The sequence below is a fragment of the Carcharodon carcharias genome, chromosome 3, assembly GCF_017639515.1.
Source record: "Carcharodon carcharias isolate sCarCar2 chromosome 3, sCarCar2.pri, whole genome shotgun sequence".
Lineage (NCBI taxonomy): Eukaryota > Metazoa > Chordata > Chondrichthyes > Lamniformes > Lamnidae > Carcharodon > Carcharodon carcharias.
The window spans coordinates 180,885,781-180,905,311 of NC_054469.1; the positions used below are offsets into that span (position 1 = coordinate 180,885,781).

Genomic DNA, 19,531 nt, shown 5'->3' on the forward strand with positions numbered 1-19,531 from the left:
AAAGATTATGTTATATCTAAAGGAGATACAGAGCAATTGGAAAGCTTGATTGGTCAGATGAACTGGTTGTGCACTCAGACTAAGCCAGATGCTAGTTTTGATGTGATGGAGTTAAGTACTGTAATGAATAATCCTAAAGTACAGAATGTTTTAAGGGCAAATAAAACATTAAGAAAATTAAACTTGGAGAAATGCATACTTAGGTTCCCATTCTTAGATGATTCAAAGAACATGAAACTAGTTATTTTTCGTGATTTTCACATGCTAATCTTCCTGATGGTATTCTAGTGCAGCTGGTTTCATACTATTTCTAATGGGTGAGAATGGAAAATGTTGTCCTTTAGCTTGGGAAGCTAAGAAAATAAAAATAATTGTTAAAGGTGGTCTGGCTGCCGAAACACTGGCTCTTGTGGAGGCAGTGGATATGGGATTCTATTTGTTGAATATTTGAAGTGAGATTCTGTACAATGGGAGATAGCATACCCATTGAATGTTATGCGATAATTGTTCCTAGTGGGATCAAGTACACTCTAAGAAATGTGTGAGCATCAAAAGGTTAGAGATTGACCTTGCTGACTTGATGGAAATATTAGAGAGAAAGGAAATCTTTAAAATTAAATGGGTAGATGAAAGTCATCAACTGTCAGATTGTTTTACCCTAGAAATGGATTAATGAAGAAATTAGCTGGGATACTAATGGAGGGGCATCTCACAATGTAATGCCCTACACAGAATATGAATTTTTTTGATTTGATTTGTTTTGAAATTTTAATTGAATATTTAATGCATAATTTTTATTTGAAGGGACTTTAATAACTGTATATTAATTTTCTTTAATTGTACATAGGGATGGGCATTAATTGTGTTTCATTTGTGCTCCTATAATCAGAGACAGATTGAAACTGTGGTGGTTAGGCTAAGAGGTATGTGTCTATAATGTGTATCTCTGTAAATAAAGCTTATAAAAGTGTGTAAAGATTGGCTCCAGTTATATCCTTCACTGCCAGGTTTCATGGAATAAAACAATGATGAACCTCTATAAAACACTGGTTCAGCCCACAGTTGGAATGTTGTGCCTAATTCTGGACACTACATGTTAGGAAGGAAATGAAGGTCTCAGAGAGGCTGCAGGAGAGATTTATGAAGATGGTTCCAAGATTGAGGAACTTCAGTTACATGAATAGATTGGACTGGAGTTGTTCTCCTTGGAGCAGAGAAAGTTGAGAGAAGATTAGATAGAGGTGTTCAAAATCATGAGGGGTCATCATGAGAGAAACTGTTCCCATTGGTGGAAGGGTCAAGAACAAGAGGACACTGGTTTAAGTTGATTAGCAAAAAAAACAAAGGCAAATTGAAGAAAACTTTTTATGCAGCAGGAGGTTCTGATCTGAATTCCACTGCCTAAAGGCCGGTGGAGACAGATTCATTCAATCCAGGCTTTCAAAAGAGAATTAGATAAGTATAAGGAAGAGAAGAATTGCCGGGCTAAGGGAAAGGGCAGAATTGTGGGTCCAGCTGGATTGCTTTTGCAAAGAGCCAGCATGGGATGGATGAACCATGTCCTTCTCTGCTATAATCATTCTAGTGAGTTCCACCTTCTCACAATTCTTGGTAAAGACCATCCTCCTGAATTCCTCAGTTGATTTATTAGTGACTATATTATATTTATGACCCCTAGTTTTGGACTGCCTCACAAGTTGAAGCACCTTCTTTGCACCTACATCATCAAACCACTTTTACAGGTCTCCTCTCAGCTTTCCTTTTTTCTGGAAAAAAGAGCCCTAGCCTGTTCCTTCTTTTCTGATGTTGTATTTTCTAGGAGAGAAATTGAATCAAGCCCATTTTCAGACACAGGAGCTACAAACATACAAACAGGGAGCAGGAGTAGGCCAATCAGCCCCTCGAGCCTGCTCCGCCATTTGATAAGATCATGGCTGATCTGATAGTAACCTGAAATCTGCATCCCACATACTGCCAATAACATATCACCCTCTTGATTACCAAGAATCAAGCTACTAAAACCCGAGAAAAATAATAAAAATGCAACACACATACGCACAGATCAGAAATGAGAAGTTGTGTCCAAATATCAGTTAAAAAAAATTCAAATCAGTCCTTGACTTGTCCGTGAGGCATAGATGGTGGTATGTTGCGGCTGTTAAGTTGGGTGATTCAGGTAGAGCTGACTTTGGCAGATTCGCAGTCAGTTGGAGACACTTGGTTCTGGAGAGTAGCCGAAGAGGCTGTCCTTTTCCTTTTAACTGTGGCTTCTGCTGAGCCTTGCCTCCAGCAACAGAGAGAGAGAGAGCGAGAGAGAGACTTTGCCTGCAAACTGCAGGGGTGACTGGGTTTTCTTCTTGCTGCTATCACTTACAGACACTGCTCTGCAGCCAGCTTTTTAACCCATTTTTCTTGTGTATTCCTGGAAGGGGAAATAGTCATGTCTTCCATTCATTCGGAAGTATTTATGCAGAGATATCAATCAATAGGGGCAACAGGGGATGGATTCTTGGATGACTGCTGAGACATGCAAATCAGCCTTTTGTCTCTGCAACCACAGGAGATTAAAGTTCAGTCCTTTGCATCTTTCCTATCTCCCTTTCACGTGTCTCTGCTTGAAGAAGACCATGACACCTTTCGGGTGCAACATTCCATGTCCTCTCTGTACCAATCAGTCAAGCATAATCCAAATAGGTATTTGCCAGAACGTGGTCACTGTACATTATCAGCCATCTTTTGCTCAGTGCCTTTGCCTGTATTTCTTTTAAAAAACGCAGGCCCCTCAAGCCTGCTTCGCCATTCAATAAGATCATGGCTGATCTGCCCCAGGCCTCAACTCCTCTTTCGTGCCAGAAGGATCCAGAGGCCTGCCTCCACATCCTCACCATTCTCCTCTTCTCACTGGGCTCCTCTTCTGACTCACCACTGGGTTCATCCTTTGTTGCCTGTGGAGTTCCCTCAAGATCCTCTTCCTCCACTCGGTTCCCCCCTTGCCAGAGCCAGATTGTGGAGAGCGCAGCATGCAACCACTATTAGTGACACCCGCTCAGGTGGTATTGTAGTGATCCCCCTGAAGGATCCAGACATTGGAAGCGCATCTTCAGAATCTACGGTCCTCTCTATCACCGCCCTTGTGAAGGCATGACTCCTATTATAACACTACTCTGTTCTTAGGTGGCAGAGAGACATCATAAGCCACCTTTTCAACGGATAGCCCTTGTCACCCAGCAGCCATCCATCCAGTCGAGCTGGAACACTGAACAGACTTGGCACCTGTGAGTGTCTGAGGATGTAAGCGTCATGGGAGCTGCCTGTGTACCTTACACAGACTTGCAGAATCTGTGTCTTGTAGTCACAAACTATCTGGACATTCATTGAGTGGAAGCCCTTCCTATTGACAAAGGTAGCTGGCTGACCCGCTGGCCATATGTGCAGTCAATTGCACCCTGGATGCAGGGGAACCCAGCAATTGCTGCAAACCCTCTGGCTCACTCAGCCTGGCTGACCTCGGCCATACGGAAATGAATAAATGTTATTACACGCCGGAAAAAAGCATCAGTCACCAGCCTGACGCAACTGTGGACAGATGTTTGGGACACTCCATAAAAATCCCCCACTGATTCCTGCAAAGAGGCGGAGGCACAGAAGTTGAGGGCCACTGTGACCTTTATAGCCATTGGCATGGGGTGTCCACCCACACAGTTGGAGCTGATCTCAGGCCCAATCATCTGACAAATGGAGGTCACAGTCTCCCTGGAGAGGCGGAGCCTCCTTCAGCATTGCACCTCGGACATATTGAGGTAGCTGCATTGCTGCCTATAAACCCAGACAGCAGGATTGTGGCGTCTTCTGCAGCCCTTTCCAGCTTGGATTGTGTGCTGGCCCTGCACCCCTTGTGCCTGCGTCTCTCCTCCCACAGGTCCCTTCCCTGGAAGCTCCCCTGGCCTCCTCTCCTTTCTGCCCCTCTCTTCCTCCTCAGAGAAGGTGCCACTAGTGGAGAACACAATCCCCATTACCAGGGCAACAGAAGGCTGTCTGGTGCCTGGAAGGGTCCATATGGTCAAAATCCTCCAGGGGCCCTGGAGACACCAATGAATCCTGAAATGAAGCCTCTGAGATTCAGAACAGAGATGAAGCTGTCAAGTTCAAATGAGCAATCAGCAGCAAACTGTCTCCTAAACTCCTCATTACTGACAATGGCAATGCTGCAGACCCTTTTTATCCTGCCCTTGGATGAGGTTTTGTTAAAAGTGGACTTTCCGCCTGCCTGTTTTGCTCATGCGATGAGCGTGAAATCACACGGGCAACGTAAAATTTGGATTAATTGCCTTTTTAATGGTTTTAAGTGACCCTTTAATTGTTGGCAGGCACAGCTTTGACACCCCACGCACCCGCCAACCTGAAGATTGCTCGCGTGCGGGATGACATCAGGACACTTGCCTGACGTCATCTCAGGTTGGGTGGCGCCCACCCGCATGACGTAAAATTCTGGCATGAGGGTGGAACCTGGCTTGATGAATCCTAACTTTTATACATTTTTTTTTGTTTAGATATGTAGAGACTGGCTACTGAACAGAGTCACAGGAATTAGCTGATGAGCTTTTAACAAAAGAATAAAACATTTGTTAAACAAGAAAAGATGAACTACATTACAATACTCCTTCACCCACAACTATACCTTTACAGATGTATACAGATTTGTAAGGATAACACAAGTTACAAAAGCTATTTTACACTCTAAAGGTTCACAATAAGTACACAGTCCATGTAAACCAATAGGTGACCTGTGGCCAGACACACTGCACTATGAAACCAAGTGACTGATGCCACCCCAAACCGATGCTATGGATCTCTCCTCAACTCCCTCCAGACGCTTGTCACACCATGAGCCAACTGGTCTCACTGAACTCTGCCTTTTACACAGGCTTCCAATCTCCACTTTTGAAGAACTCGCATTGGAATCTTCTCCCAAACAATGCATTCTCTCAGACACCTTCCACAAGGATCCACATCAAGGGTTTTGAACTCTCCTTTCGATGTCCCTCTCCCCTGGATCACCATGCACATTCAAGTTTCCATCACAATATCACAATATCTTTACAGTGCAGAAGGAAGCCACTCAGTCTATTGAGTCTGCACTGGCTCTCTGAAGGAGCATTTCACCTAGCTGCACTCCCCTGCCTTATCCGTGTAATCTATGCACTCTCTCTCAAATGCTCAGCCATGCAACAGAGTACCACTGCTTCACATGCCCATAGTAAAAAGAGCTACAGACCTTCAGCTGTCTCCTTTGATCTTCTGGCTTCTCGCAAGCCTATATTGCTTTAAATCTGCATCTTGCAGCTTCTCTGTTTAAGCTTAGAGCCTTTCTCTCGGGCCTTTACTTTTAACCTCACTCAAGTGGACCTTTTCCAGATTCCTGTCCTTCCTTTGACTAGAAGGTCTTCTTGGGATTTTCTGTCTTCCTTTAGGACCTGTTCCCTGGTTTCTGGGACCTTCTCCTTTAGTTTTTATGGGAAATCTGCTCTTTCTGCAGTTTTCTCTGCTGTGTCCATCTCTCTGGAATCCTGGCTTCAAATGAAGTAAAAAAAACTGCTGTTTTGCTTTTCCCTGTTCCTGTGTGGGCCTCCTGTTGTTAGGCAACATCACAGTTTTTTTCCACCTCCAAGAGTCGTAAAACCTCATTACAAAGGCAGGCATCTTTTAAAGTGAAACTAAAACTCAGGTTTCATCCTTTTAACCCACAAATACAGAAGTACAAATCAAACTTAGACATTAAAGCTAAAATTCATTCCTAGCACACACAAATACAGATACAACTTACTTAAACTATCTCTATTTACTAACAAGAGGCAGACAGAAAAAGTTAAACCAAATTATTTAAATTATTTAATAAAAATATCTTCTTAATTTTTTAAAATCTCCAAACTAATTAAATTCTGAAGAAATGAGACTCCACACTTGAGAAGGTTAGAGAGATTGCTTGATAATAATTATGACTGATAACATGACTGATACATTAAAACAGCATGACTGATACATTAAATGATATATGATAACACCCTACCCAGTCCCGTTGAGACAGGCGGCACGCAAACTTAGTTGAGACACTGGATGGGCTAAAGATTCTTAAGGAGGAGGCGTTAGAAATGCAGACTGATAAGTCAACAAGACTGGATCAGATCCATCCGAGGATACTGAGTGAAGTAATGTGGAAATTCTGGAAGCACTGGCCATAACCTTCCAAACCTCCTTAGATACAGGGGTGGTGCCTGAAAACTGGAGAATTGCAAATATTATACCTTTATTTAAGAAAGGGTATAAAGGATAATCCCAGTAGACCAGTCATTTAACGTCATCGATGGGAAAGCTTTTAGAAACGATAATACAGGACAAAATGAACAGTCACTTGGACAACTTAATTAAAGGCAAACCATGTTTAACTTACTTGATTGAATTTTTTGATGAGTTAACAGAAAGGATTGATCAGAGAGTAATGCGGATTATTTAGTCTAAGGGACATTGACAGCATGGATACAAAGTTGGCTGAGTGACAGGAAACAGAGTAGTGGTGAATGCATAACAAAAACAGAATTACCTGGAAAAACTCAGCAGGTCTGGCAGCATCGGCGGAGAAGAAAAGAGTTGACGTTTCGAGTCCTCATGACCCTTCAATGTATGTTTTTTGGACTGGAGAAAGGTATATAGTGGGGTTCCCTCAGGGTCGGTATTAAGACCATTGCTTTGTTTGATCTATATTAATAACCTTGACTTGGTTCAGGGCACAATTATAAAAATTTGTAGATAACATAAAACTTGGAAGTACTGTGAATTGTGAAGGAGATAGTGGTTGACTTCAAGAGGACCCAGACAGGCTGGTGGAATAGGCAGACGTGTGACAGAGAAGTGTGCAGTGATTTGGGTTAAAATTTTTAGCTCGGTGGGCAGCGCGCACCCAACCAACTTGAGCATAAAATAACGCGTGCTGATGCCGGGCGAGCGTCCTGACGTCAACACACAGTCGTGCGATATTTCGTTAAGCAGGCATGCGCCGAAGTCGGAGAGCACCCGCCAACAATTAAAAGGCCTTTAAATGATCAATTAACTTGAATTTTTCGCTGCCCATCTAACCGTTGACAGGACAGGCAAAAAGGCCAAGCAGCCTTTGCACTTTTTAGGAAACCTCATCCAAGGGTGGGATGAGGTTTCCTAAAGCAATTAAAAATAAGATTATAATTTTAAACTTAAATAATAACATGTCCCTGCTCATGTGACAGTGTCCTGTGCCTCTGGGAGATTATGAAGCATGCACTCGCATGCATGCGCGAAGATTGCGCTCGCCTGGCTCGCACTCCCCTACCCTCCCCCTCCCCGCCTACACAGGCCGCTCGCATTTCATGCTGGGCAGGCCTTAATTGGCCAGCCAGTGTGAAATTGCCTTTCGGCCCCGATCACAGGCAGCAGTCAGCTTCCCAACCACCCTCACCCAGCCCCGCCGAGCTCACCCAATATGGGTGAAATTTTTCCCTTGGTATTTGGACAGTAAGAATGAGAAGAGGCAATGTAAAATGGATATAATTCTAAAAGGGGTGCGGGACAGAGGGACCTGAGTTTATAGGTGCACCATTCATTGAAGGTGGCAGGACTGGTTGAGAAATCTGTTAATAAGGTATATGAGATCCTGGGCTTTATAAATAGAGGCATAGATTACAAAAACATGGAGTTTATGGTGAATCTTTATAAAACTATAGTTCAGCTTCAACAGGAGTATTGTGCTCAATTCTGGGCACTGCACTTTAAGAAAGATGTGAAGGCATTGGAGAGGGTGCAGAGAAATTTACGAGAATGGTTCTGGACTTGAGGGACTTCAGTTTTATGGAATGATTCCTTTACTCTTTCATGAGGTATGGCATTGCTGGCAAGGTCAGCACTTGTTGCCCCATCTCTCATTGTCCTTTAACTGAGGGCAGTTAAGAGTCAGGATTGCTGTGGGTCAGGAGACCAGGTAAACATGGCAGATTTCCTTCCTTAAAGGACATTAGTGAACCAGATGGGGTTTTACAACAATCAATGATAGTTGTCATGGTCACCTTTACTGAGACTAGATTTTTATGCCAGATTTATTAATTTAATTTAAATTCCACCAGATGTCATGGTGGGGTTTGAACCCATGTCCTGAGTATAAGGGTCTGGCACATATAAGTTAATGTAGCACTGAGTACAGTACTGTCCAGAGCCGTGTGCACAAGCAAGCATGGCCAGCTCCTAGCTTGAACCCTTATTGTATATATGTATATAATTCATGTAGTTACTAAATACATACAGTTAACCTACTTAGGACAGTGAAGACTTCATTAAGACTTACCGAACAGTATCCAACACCCTACAGCTATATCCCCAGAGCATTAGCTGGGCCTCAGGATTACTAGTCCAGTGACAGTACCACTACGCCACCATCTTCCTCAGATGCAGAAGATGGGTCTGCTCTCCTTAGAGAAGTTTGAGAGGAGATTTAATGGAGAAATTTAAAATCATGAGCAGTCTAGACTGAGTAGATAGGAAAATGCTGTTTCCATTGTCAGAAAGGTTGAGAACCAGAGGACACTGATTTAAGGTGATTGGCAAAAGAACTAAAGATGACGTAAGGAAAAACATTTTTACTCAGCAAGTGGTTAAAAGAGAGTGTGGAGACCAACTCAATCATGGCTTTCAAAAGGTTACTGGATAATTATCTAAATACAAAAAGTTGCTGGGATAAGGGGAAAAGGTGGGGGAGTGGGACTAGATGAGTTGCTCTTGCAGAGAGTCAGCATGGACATGATGGACAGAATGACATCCTTTTGTGCTGTAACCATTCTATAATTCTATGATTCTAATGAAATGTGCCACATGGTAAAAATGAAGAGCCACCTCGGTGTGCTGCTGGTTTTTCATTGCAAAAGTTTGCCCAGCAAGCCAAACCAAAACCAGAACCATAAATACAAAGAAAAAATTCAGAAAAACAAATTTAAGATTCGAACTACAATTATTGAAAATTCCATAGCAAATACTGGCCAATTGCCTTTGAAAACTCAGTTTTACAAATCCAGAACATGTCTTCTTGACAGTGTCTGTTTTGGCAGTACAGACATCTTGCACATTCCTAGTGAGAAACCTAGGAAACAGCTGCACTAGATGATTTACTTTTAATTTGCACCTGAATAAAGGACTTTTGATGCCAAGGGCATCAGGACTGACAATTTTCTTATGCTAGTAAATCACAGAGAGAAGAATCAGGAATGAAGCAATCCATAATTTTACGCACCCAATTTCCCAACCCATGTTCATACAATTCTTGCCTGCACTGGCAGCAAGTGCCGTCAGAAGATCTACCCTTTTATCTCTGTGAATACATTCATGACCGCTGTATATTTGAAAGACATGGATGATGCAATAAACCACGGGGGCAAAGCTGGAGAAATCCAAAATCTAAAACAGGAGCAGATTAACACAAATGTTTAGGAATGCTTGCCTGTCGACCCCCACCAAATATGGGGCTACTGCCAAAAGCCCCATGTAAATCAAGTGACCCCAGTCAGTCCAAAAAGAAATTCTTCCTTCCACACAATTGAACAACATTGTGTATGAATTTCAGTGCCAATGCAATACCAGGTACATAGGCTGTACACCCCAATGACTGTCATTGAATCAACCACATGTCCCTTTGGTTGTTCGTAACATGCAGAATACAAACCGTACTCAACTAGCCCACGCTTGCAAAACCCAAAATAAAACATCTATGTTAGATGTGATTCTGTGATTGGGCAGCACTTGCTGAATGATCCTGAGTGCGCTAATAGCTACACTAGCAACCAATATAAGATAATCAGTTGTGCTCATAATGTGGCTCATTTATACTTGGTAGAAGCAGCATACATTCATTCTCAGGGACCCATTCTCTGCAAACAAAAGGAATATGTTCAAGCCTTGCACCTTTTTTGAATTTCCAGGAGCTTGGGGAGCCTACAGTTCCCTGTTGCTTTCTCCATGGCAATACCTTGGAAAATCAGTTGATTTGCCAACAATCAGCATGCTTTTCTCCTGTAGTATAAATTGATTGAAATTTGGTATTCTTGTATTTGCCCTGATGAGTGCAAATTGAAAAGCTTCAGCAATATGTCTCTCTTTTCAGAGCACCTTATATTCCTTTTTCTGCTCAAGTTTAGAAACATTTAGCACATATGATGAAAACTGTTCCTTTGTGATTTAATGGTCAATTTTTTAGAAACAGAACATGTGTGAGCCTTATATCAGCATGTCTTGAATTAATCATTCAAAATTTCAGTTAATGATCTCACTCTGCATATTTAGAGGTACAATCCTCCTTGACGAATATAAGCTGGAACACTTTGGAGTCAAGATGGCTCCAGGATGACATGCAGGTTGATCCCCTATGGCAGACTCAGTAATCCAATAGAAGATGTCTGTAGTTCTTCTATTTGCTGTTAGTGATTCATCAGCCTGCTTGGCTCATTAATGGGGCTTGGAGTGAGGAAACTTAAGGATTCTTTCCAGTCGGTTCCAACTACACATCAAAGCCTTGACAGTCAGAATGGTCCTAACTGGTCAAGTAGCAGTAAGTTTACTAATACTTTACAGTGATAAGCTGTGTGGTTATCATTATGCTTCAGAAGTGCCTCTGTGCACACTTGGTGACCCTAAGCTTTTGTTTTTCCCACACATGTCAACACTTTCTGTATTCAGGTTGATACAGGAAGTTGGCAAACTGAAAATCTATTTATATCTCAGTGGTTTGATCTGGAGATGCATTTCCACACATGCCATATTCCTGGCTGACTAAAAAGAAGCACATGTACAGGCAAATATTAGCATAGCTCTTGTCATGGCCCTGCAAAATAATCTCTCATTATTTGCTCTTTTAAGTGATAATTTAAAATAGATTTCTATAAACAGATCTATACTGTTTTGAAGTGGTCATACAAACATACTGAACATAAGGTGGAGGAAATGACACATCACTTCCTAGGCCATGTACATTTCTGCGAACTATGAAGCTATTTTCTTATCTCTGCAGTTTCTGGTGTTGCCAAAACATAAATTAATATAAGTATTCTACTGCAGAAATAGAATCAGCCACAGCTAGTGGATATATACCCTTAGAAGGTGGATCATAACTCATTTATGGCTTTGTCACCTGTGAGTTATCTAGTTAAGTGCCAATTCTGGCAAATATTTAATACATACTACTACTGGCTGTGACACGTTCTCTATTTACTTAGCTCGTGAGAAGGGACTAGTTAACATGTTGAGCCACGTCCCTTGTGACTTATTGGGGGTCTTTCTCAGTCATCAAGTAAAAATCAATAATCTTTCTTCTAGTTGTCCATTACCTTGTGTTTAATATGCCACTGCAGTGAACGATCAGGTTGGAAACCAGGGAAACAGCAGCACAGAATAAATCTTACATTAAATTTACCAAGGAATTGTTCTTGTCCGCTTGTGTGTGTGTGTGTGTTGGGAATGTAGTTGATAAATTAATTTACTTAAATATATTTACATATACTCATTATTTACCACAACAACCTAGCAGCTACAGACATGCCCTCCCCTACACCAATCGATCCGGTAAGGGAACAGATTAAGACAAATAAATGAACAACCATAGAGGACTGCACGATAGCAACCACGGATTCGCCTCGCCTTCTCTGCCCAGCTCGATAAATGGAACAACAAGGTCGAAAATAAAACTATCTGCTCCAACTTACCTAGGGTCTTGACAGCGATCTGGCGAGTCAGCGGAGGTGGCAGGTTGATGCAGACCAGATCGACATCCTGGTGCAGCAAGACATCATCGATCCTGTTAGTATAGAAAGGGACATCCATCTCCTTCGCCAGTTCCTCCGCTTCTTCAGGCGTCCTCCCCCACAGAGCTTTCACTGGGAAGCCTTGGCTCTGGAGCAGAGGGATGATGACCCTGGTCGTCAAACTGGTGCCAAACACACCGACGCCAGGCAGCATGGTGACTTGAGAAATGCTCCTGACTCTCCACCTAGTGCAACATTTTTGGGTCAGCCTGGCTTAAGAGTTAGCCGTCGGCCACCTCTCCCATGTCCTTGCCTCAGAGGGTTATGGGGTTTGATTCCTCCTTTCCCAATTGTAGGTGAAAGCCAACAAGTTAGTTGGGTTCCGGCACACACTTCCTGCCAGCACTGTGTGTGTGTGTGTGTGTGTGTGTGTAGGTCTGAGTGCAGAACTGAGCGCTGATAATAGGGTTGCCACCTTTCTGCTGTTCCTGCACCGCCCTCCAGATCCGATCGCCGGGCCTGCGAGCTGCTGATTGCTGCAGCGGTTTCACGGGGGGAGGGGTGTCAAAAAAAATCCAAGAAAGTCAGAGGCTGCGGCTGTATCTTGGCGGTGAGCCGGGCCGGCAGCAGGTTGCGGAGTCCAGGCTAAGCTATGGTATACAGCTGCCTGTTGTTGCCCAGACTACCCATCCGCAGGCTCCACTCCGGCGGATGCGTCATGTTCCTCGCTTTCTCCAGATAGCAGGCTGAACCCAACCAATGGATGAGGGATAAAGTCTAGCGAATCGCTGCGAGTGGCAGAGGAGAATAACACACCGACACTATCACAGATACCACTGGCATAGTGAAACAAACAGTAACCCGACACCGACACACAGATACTGCCATAGACACAGTGACAGACACTGACACAAAGACAGTGTCAGATACTGGCATAGACACAGTGACAGACTGTCACAGAGTCAGTGACAGACACTGACAGAAAGAAAGTGACAGACACAGAGCCACTGACACAGAGACAGGGACAGTGAGAGCTACTGACACAGAGACAGACACAGTGACAGACACTGACACAGTGACAGATACTGAGACAGTGATAGACACTTAAACAGATGCAGCCTGTGACAGATACTGACATAGACACACACACTCACAGAGACAGTGACAGATACAAAAACAGAGACAGTGACAGACACTGACACAGAGACACTGACAGATACTGATGTAGACAGTGGCAGATACTGGCATAACCGAGACAGTGACAGTTAGTGACACAGAGACAGTGGAAGATACTGGCACAGAGACAGTGTCACTTACTGAAACAGAGACAGTGGCAGTTACTGACACGGAGACAGTGACAGATACTGACACAGAGACACTGACAGATACTGATGTAGACAGTGGCAGATACTGGCACAACAGAGACAGTGACAGTTAGTGACACAGAGACAGTGGAAGATACTGGCACAGACAGTGTCACTTACTGAAACAGAGACAGTGGCAGTTACTGACACGGAGACAGTGACAGATACTGACATAGAGACACTGACAGATACTGATGTAGACAGTGGCAGATACTGGCACAACAGAGACAATGACAGATACTGACACAGAGACAGTGGAAGATACTGGCACAGAGACAGTTACATATACTGACACAGAGACAGTGGCAGATACTGGCACAGAGACAGTGACAGATATTGGCACAGACACTGACACAGAGAGAGTGACAGATACTGACACAACAGAGACAGTGACAGACACTGACATAGACACAGCGAAATACACAAAAAACAGTGACAGTGACAGATATTGAAGTAGACAGTGGCAGATACTGACACAACAGAGACAGTGGCAGATACTGGCACAGAGACAATGACAGATACTGACACAGAGACAGTGACAGACACTGACACAGACAGTGACAGATACTGATGTAGACGGTGACAGATACTAGCACAGAGACAGTGACAGATACTGGCACAACAGAGACAATGACAGACACTGATATAGACACAGTGACAGACACTGAGACAGTGACAGACACTGACTTAAATATAGACGGTGACAGACACTGACACAGACAGTGACAGATATTCACACAGAAACACTGACAAACACAGAGATAGTGACAGATACTGGCACAACAGAGACAGTGACAGACACTGACATAGACACAGTGTCAGAGACAGTGCCAGACACAAAAAAACAGAGACAGTGACAGATACTGACACAGAGGCAGTGAAATATACTGATGTAGACAGTGGCAGATAGTGGCACAACAGAGACAGTGACAGATACTGACACAGAGACAGTGGCAGATACTGGCACAGAGACAGTGGCAGTTACTGATACAGAGACAGTGACAGATAAGGACACAGAGACACTGACAGATACTAATGTATACAGTTATCAAAGCACATAGTATGGGGGTAACAGATTGGCATAGATGGAAGATTGGCTTGCTGACAGGAAACAGATGGCCGCCATAAATGTGTCTTTTTCTGGTTGGTGGGAGATAACGAGTGGTGTGCCACAGGGATCAGTATTGGGGCCTCAAACTTTTTACAATTTATATAAATAACTTAGATGAAGGGACCAAAGGTATGGTTGCTAAATTTGCTGATGACATAAAGACAGGTAGGAAAATAAGTTGTGAAGAGGACATAAGGAGGCTACAATGACATAGATAGGTTAAGTGAGTGGGCAAAGACCTGATAATGGAGTATAATGTGGGCAATTATGAAATTGTCTATTTTGGCAGGACAAATAAAAAAGAAGCTTATTATCTAAATGGTGAGAAATTGCAGAGCTCTGAGTTTCAGAGGGACCTGGGTGTCCTAGTGCATGAATTGCAAAGGTTAGTATGCAGGTATAGCAAGTAGTTAAGAAAGCTAATAGAATGTTATCATTTATTGTGAGGTGAATTGAATACAAGAGTAGGAAGGTTATGCTTTAGTTGCACAGGGCACTGGTGAGACCACAACTGGAGTACTGTGTACAGCATTGGTAAGGAAAGATGTAAATGTGTTAGAAGCAATTCAAAGAAGGTTTACTAGGCTAATACCAAGAATGGGCAGGTTGTCTTATGAGGAAAGGTTGGACAGGTTAGGCTTGTATCCACTGGAGTTTGGAAAAGTGAGAAGATCATTTAGCCACTGTCAACACCCCTTTGTCCTTTTGTCAATGACATCTTTGGCAATCTCTCCTTTGCCTCCACCTATCATTGGCCCTCTATCCAGCTCCACCTGTCCCACCCCCCATAAACAGCTTATATTTCACCACATTTCTTATTCCTCTTTAGTTCTGATGAAAAGCCATACGGACTCGAAACATTAACTCTGTCTTCCTTTCCACAGATGCTGTCAGACCTGCTGAGGTTTTCCAGCAATTTTTGTTTAAGTTTCAATGGATGCCTGGGTCATAGGAAATGTCTCTATATTCAGACTCTCCTGAGGTTGATTTGTTTGTTCTCACCTACCCCTTGGAATGTGGCCTTGCATTTTTAAGCAGTTTGCTCTGTCTCATTTCAAATAGCAAATTTTCCAGTCAGATGAAAGCTGAAAAATCATGTTTTCAAAAATTAAGCGGCATAGCCTCATGACATTGGGAAAATGGAACGGGAGAGCAATTTGATGGTAGTGATTATAATTCAGTTAGACGTAACATGGTTGTGGAAAATTGACCAGGGATATAAGTTCTAAATTGGGGAAAGGCCAACTTTACTAAGCTGAGATGTGATTTGGCAAAAGTGGACTGGAAACGGCGACTTGAAGGCAAATCAGTGTCAGAACAGTGGGAGACATTCAAGGAGGAGAAAAAGAGTGTTCGGAACAAATATGTTCCTGCAAAGAAAAAGGATGGTGCTTTCAAATTTAGACCAACCCTGGTCATCAAGGAACACACAAGGTAGGATAAAGGCAAAAAAATGAAGTTAATGTTAGATACCAAGAGCTCAATGCTGCAGAAAGTTGAAAAGAGATTAGAGGGTGCAAGGGTGTTAATTAAAAAGGACATTGGAAAACAGAGAGAGAGCATGAAAAATATTAACAAGTCAAGGAAAACCAAAAGATGTTGAATAAATATAAAAAATGTTGAATAAATATAAAAAAGAACAAGGGGATAACTAAGGAAAGAATAGGGTCCATCAGAGTCTCATAAGGGGAATGACAGAATAGAAATATGGTAGTAATAGGGGACGCTAAAACTATGGAAATAGATAGCATCTTCTGCAGCCAAGAACAAAAATCCCGAAGAGTGTGTTGCCAGGGTAAGAGGTTTCTCACAGTGGCTAGAGGAGAACTTGGAAAAGGGAGGAAGTCAATTCAGTTGGACGATCCATTTTGGAACAAACAACAAAGTTAGGAACAGGGAGGAGGTCCTGCTGAAAGAGTATCAGGAATTAGGCTCTGAATTAAAAAGCAGGACCTCAGGGGTAATAATGTCTGGATTATGGCCCGAGCCATGTGCAAGTTGGCATAGCAGCAGACAGTTCGGCAGAATTAACACATGGCTAAAGGGACTGTGTGGGGAAGAGGGGTTCCTTTTCATGGGACACTGGCACCAGTTCTGGGACAGGAAGGAGCTGTACCAATGGGAACCAAGATGGCACCTGTGTCCTGATGAAAGGGGAAATAGGGAGGTAGCAAACGGTTTAATATAGGAAGAGGGGCAAGGGATTTACAAGAAATGTAAGTAGCCTAAATGTAAAGAAAACAAGGCAGGAGGGCATAGGAAAGAATAAAGTAAAGGAGAATATGGCAAGGGAATAAATTGAGTTATAGAATGGGAGTCTAAAAAAATGATTGAACATAAAGAGGAAATCTTATTAAAATGTGTTTAAAATGTCTGTACAGCAATACACACTGTGTATATAATAAAACAGGAGAGCTAGAGGAACCATGCATTGGGAGAAACCAAAAATAACAGGGATTACTGGGACATGGCTACAGAAAAATCAGGACTGGGAATTAAACAGCAAGACACAATAGAACCCATATGGATGGAGGTAAAAGATAATAAAGGACCAATTGCACTAATAGGCGTCTAATAGCAAAATGGAAGTGGAGGAAAATATGCATACAAATTAGGGAATTGAATGAAAAACATAGAATAATCAAGGGGGATTTCAACCACCTTGATATAAATTGGACAGAAGAGGAAGGTAAAGGGGATGACCGGACAGAGTTCCTACAAGTTGTATAGTACTTCATTCTACCCAACATGTAAAAAGGCCTTCAAGGGAAGATTCACTATTGGATCAAGTACTGAGGCATGAACCAGAGAAGACAAGTAAAAGTAGGGGAACATCTAGGCAATAGTGACCATAACATAAAATGCTTTAAGATGATGGTGGAGAAGGCCACACATATGATGAAAACCTAGTTAATAGATTAGAGAAAAGCTGATTTTGAGGGGCTGAGAATAGAACTTGAGAAAATAAATTGTCCAACTATATTAACAAAAGAAATATAAAAGGACAGTGGGAAACACTTAAAAAGCTGCTCCAGTGTGTAGGAAAAATACATTCCGCTAAAAGGAAAGAACAAACTAAGAACTGGTAAACTCCACAAATGAATAAAGACATAAATTGAGGGTTAGGAAAGAGGCACATATTAAGTGCATAGACAGCTGAGGAGTGCATGATAAGAGAAAATATGAAGAGATTAGGAGAGAAGTCAAAAAACAATTAGGCAGGCAAAGAGGAACTATGAAATTAAATTATCAAGGAACATAAAACAAAACAGTATAAGATTTTACAGGCACATCAATAAACAAATGAAGGCTGTGATAGGAATAGCACCATTAAGCAGTAGACAGTATAATACAGCAGGTGAGATGGCAGAAATATTGAATAATTATTCTGTTTGGTACTTAACAGGGATATAGAACAGGTAGAGGACATTAAATGGTGAGATGAGTAATGAGATAAGTACATTTAAATTGAAGCAAAGAAACAAACTCAAAGGGGTTAAAGCCACTGTTAAAGAATCTAGGGAAGCGATATCAGAGGCATTGCTGTTCATATTTAATAATTAGAAAAAGGTGTGGTGCTAGAGGACTGGTGCATAGCTAATGTAATTCTTATATTTAAATGTGGTTAGAACATGTCCAGGGAATTCTAGGCCAGTCAGCTAAACATCAGCAGTTGGAAAAATAAGAAAATCCTTACAAAAGGAAATAATAGAAGAACATCTAGAAATGCAAAGTATAATAACAAATAGTCAGCATTCTCACTAAGCCCTTATTGGCATAGAATGCTATCCTTTATTGTGAGAGGAATTGAACATAAAATTAAGGATGTTATGCTTTAGTTATACAGGGCAGTGGTGAGACCACATCTTGAATACTGTGTGCAGTTTTGGTTTCCTTATTTAAAGAAGGACATAAAGGCATTGGAAGCTGTTCAGAGGAGGTTTACTGGACTGATACCTGGAATGAGTGGGATGTCTTGTGAGGATGGGTTGGACAGGCTGGGCTTGTTTCCACCGGAGTTTAAAAGAGTGAGGGGTGACTTGATTGAAGTATATAAGATCCTGAATGGTTTTGATGAGGTGGATGTGGAAACAATGTTTCCTCTTGTGGGTAGTCCAGAGCTAGGGGACAACTGTTTTAAAATTAGGGGTTGCCCTTTTAAGACAGAGATGAGGAGAATTTTTTTCTCTCGAAAACAACAGAAGATTGTGTGACTTTGGAACTCCCTGTCTTAGAAGGCAGTGGAAGCAGGATCATTGAATATTTTTAAGGCAGAGATAGATAGATTCTTGTTAGACAAGGGAATCAAAGGTTATTGGGGGTAGATGGGAATATAAAACTCAAAACACAGACAGATCAGCCATGATCTTATTGAGTGGCGGAGCAGGCTCGAGAGGCCAAATGGCCTACTTTTGCTCCTATTTTGTATGTTCTTATGTTCGTATGGCACCCACCCATGCTAACTAACATTGTAAATGGTTCCCTCTCCTTAAACACTACAACCCTCTTTCAAAACTACAATCTTCACTACCCTTGTTAAAAAAACACCTTCAACTCATCTGTCCTGCAAACCATTGGACCATCTTCAATCTTCATCTCATTTTCAAAGTCCTTATATCTCACAGTTCTATGCCCATCCATACAGCATCTCTATGTTCCGCCTCTGCCACCAAAATCAAAGTTACAAATGGTAATTCTGTGTTACTGTGGTATATAATTCCTCCTCCTCTTCAACCCCTCTACAACATTTGACATTGTTGATCAGTGCATCTCCTCCATTGTCCAACTTGGTGAATAATTATCAGAAAAGGCTTTCTTTCTTCAGAAACGGAAAGCTGAGGGATGACCTAATAAACATTTTCAAATGGTCAAATCAAGTAGATACAAAAAAGTTGTTTCTACACGTGGAGTAGTTCAAAACCAGGGTCATAAAGATAAAATAGTCACTAATAAATCACTCAAGGAATTTAGAAGAAGCTTATTTACCCATATGGTTAAAATATGGAATTGCTACAGCATGGAGTAGTTGATGTGGCTAGCATGGAAGCATTTTGAGGAAAGATAGATAAGTGCTTGAGAAATAAAGGAATAGAAGGAAAAGCTGATTTGGTTAGATGAAGTAGGGTGGGAGAAAACTTGTAATGCACAGACAATTTGGACCAAATGGCCTGTTTCCATTCCATAATTTCTATAGAACTCTATGTATAACCTACTCTTTGTTCTACTCGTACCAATCCAATCATAGCCACGGT

At 42.1% G+C, this 19,531-nt stretch overlaps 1 protein-coding gene across 3 annotated transcripts in view; it reads right to left on the bottom strand.

Annotated features, from left to right (window-relative positions):
- Positions 1–12,389, bottom strand: part of gfod1 (glucose-fructose oxidoreductase domain containing 1) — a 231,103-nt gene extending 218,714 nt beyond the window's left edge. For all 3 annotated transcript variants that reach the window (XM_041183514.1, XM_041183513.1, XM_041183512.1), the window contains exon 1: positions 11,766–12,389. In XM_041183514.1, coding sequence (XP_041039448.1) covers positions 11,766–12,018 — 253 coding nt within the window. In that variant the 5' untranslated portion in view covers positions 12,019–12,389. The remainder of the gene's footprint in view (positions 1–11,765) is intronic.
- Between the last annotated feature and the right edge of the window lie 7,142 nt (positions 12,390–19,531).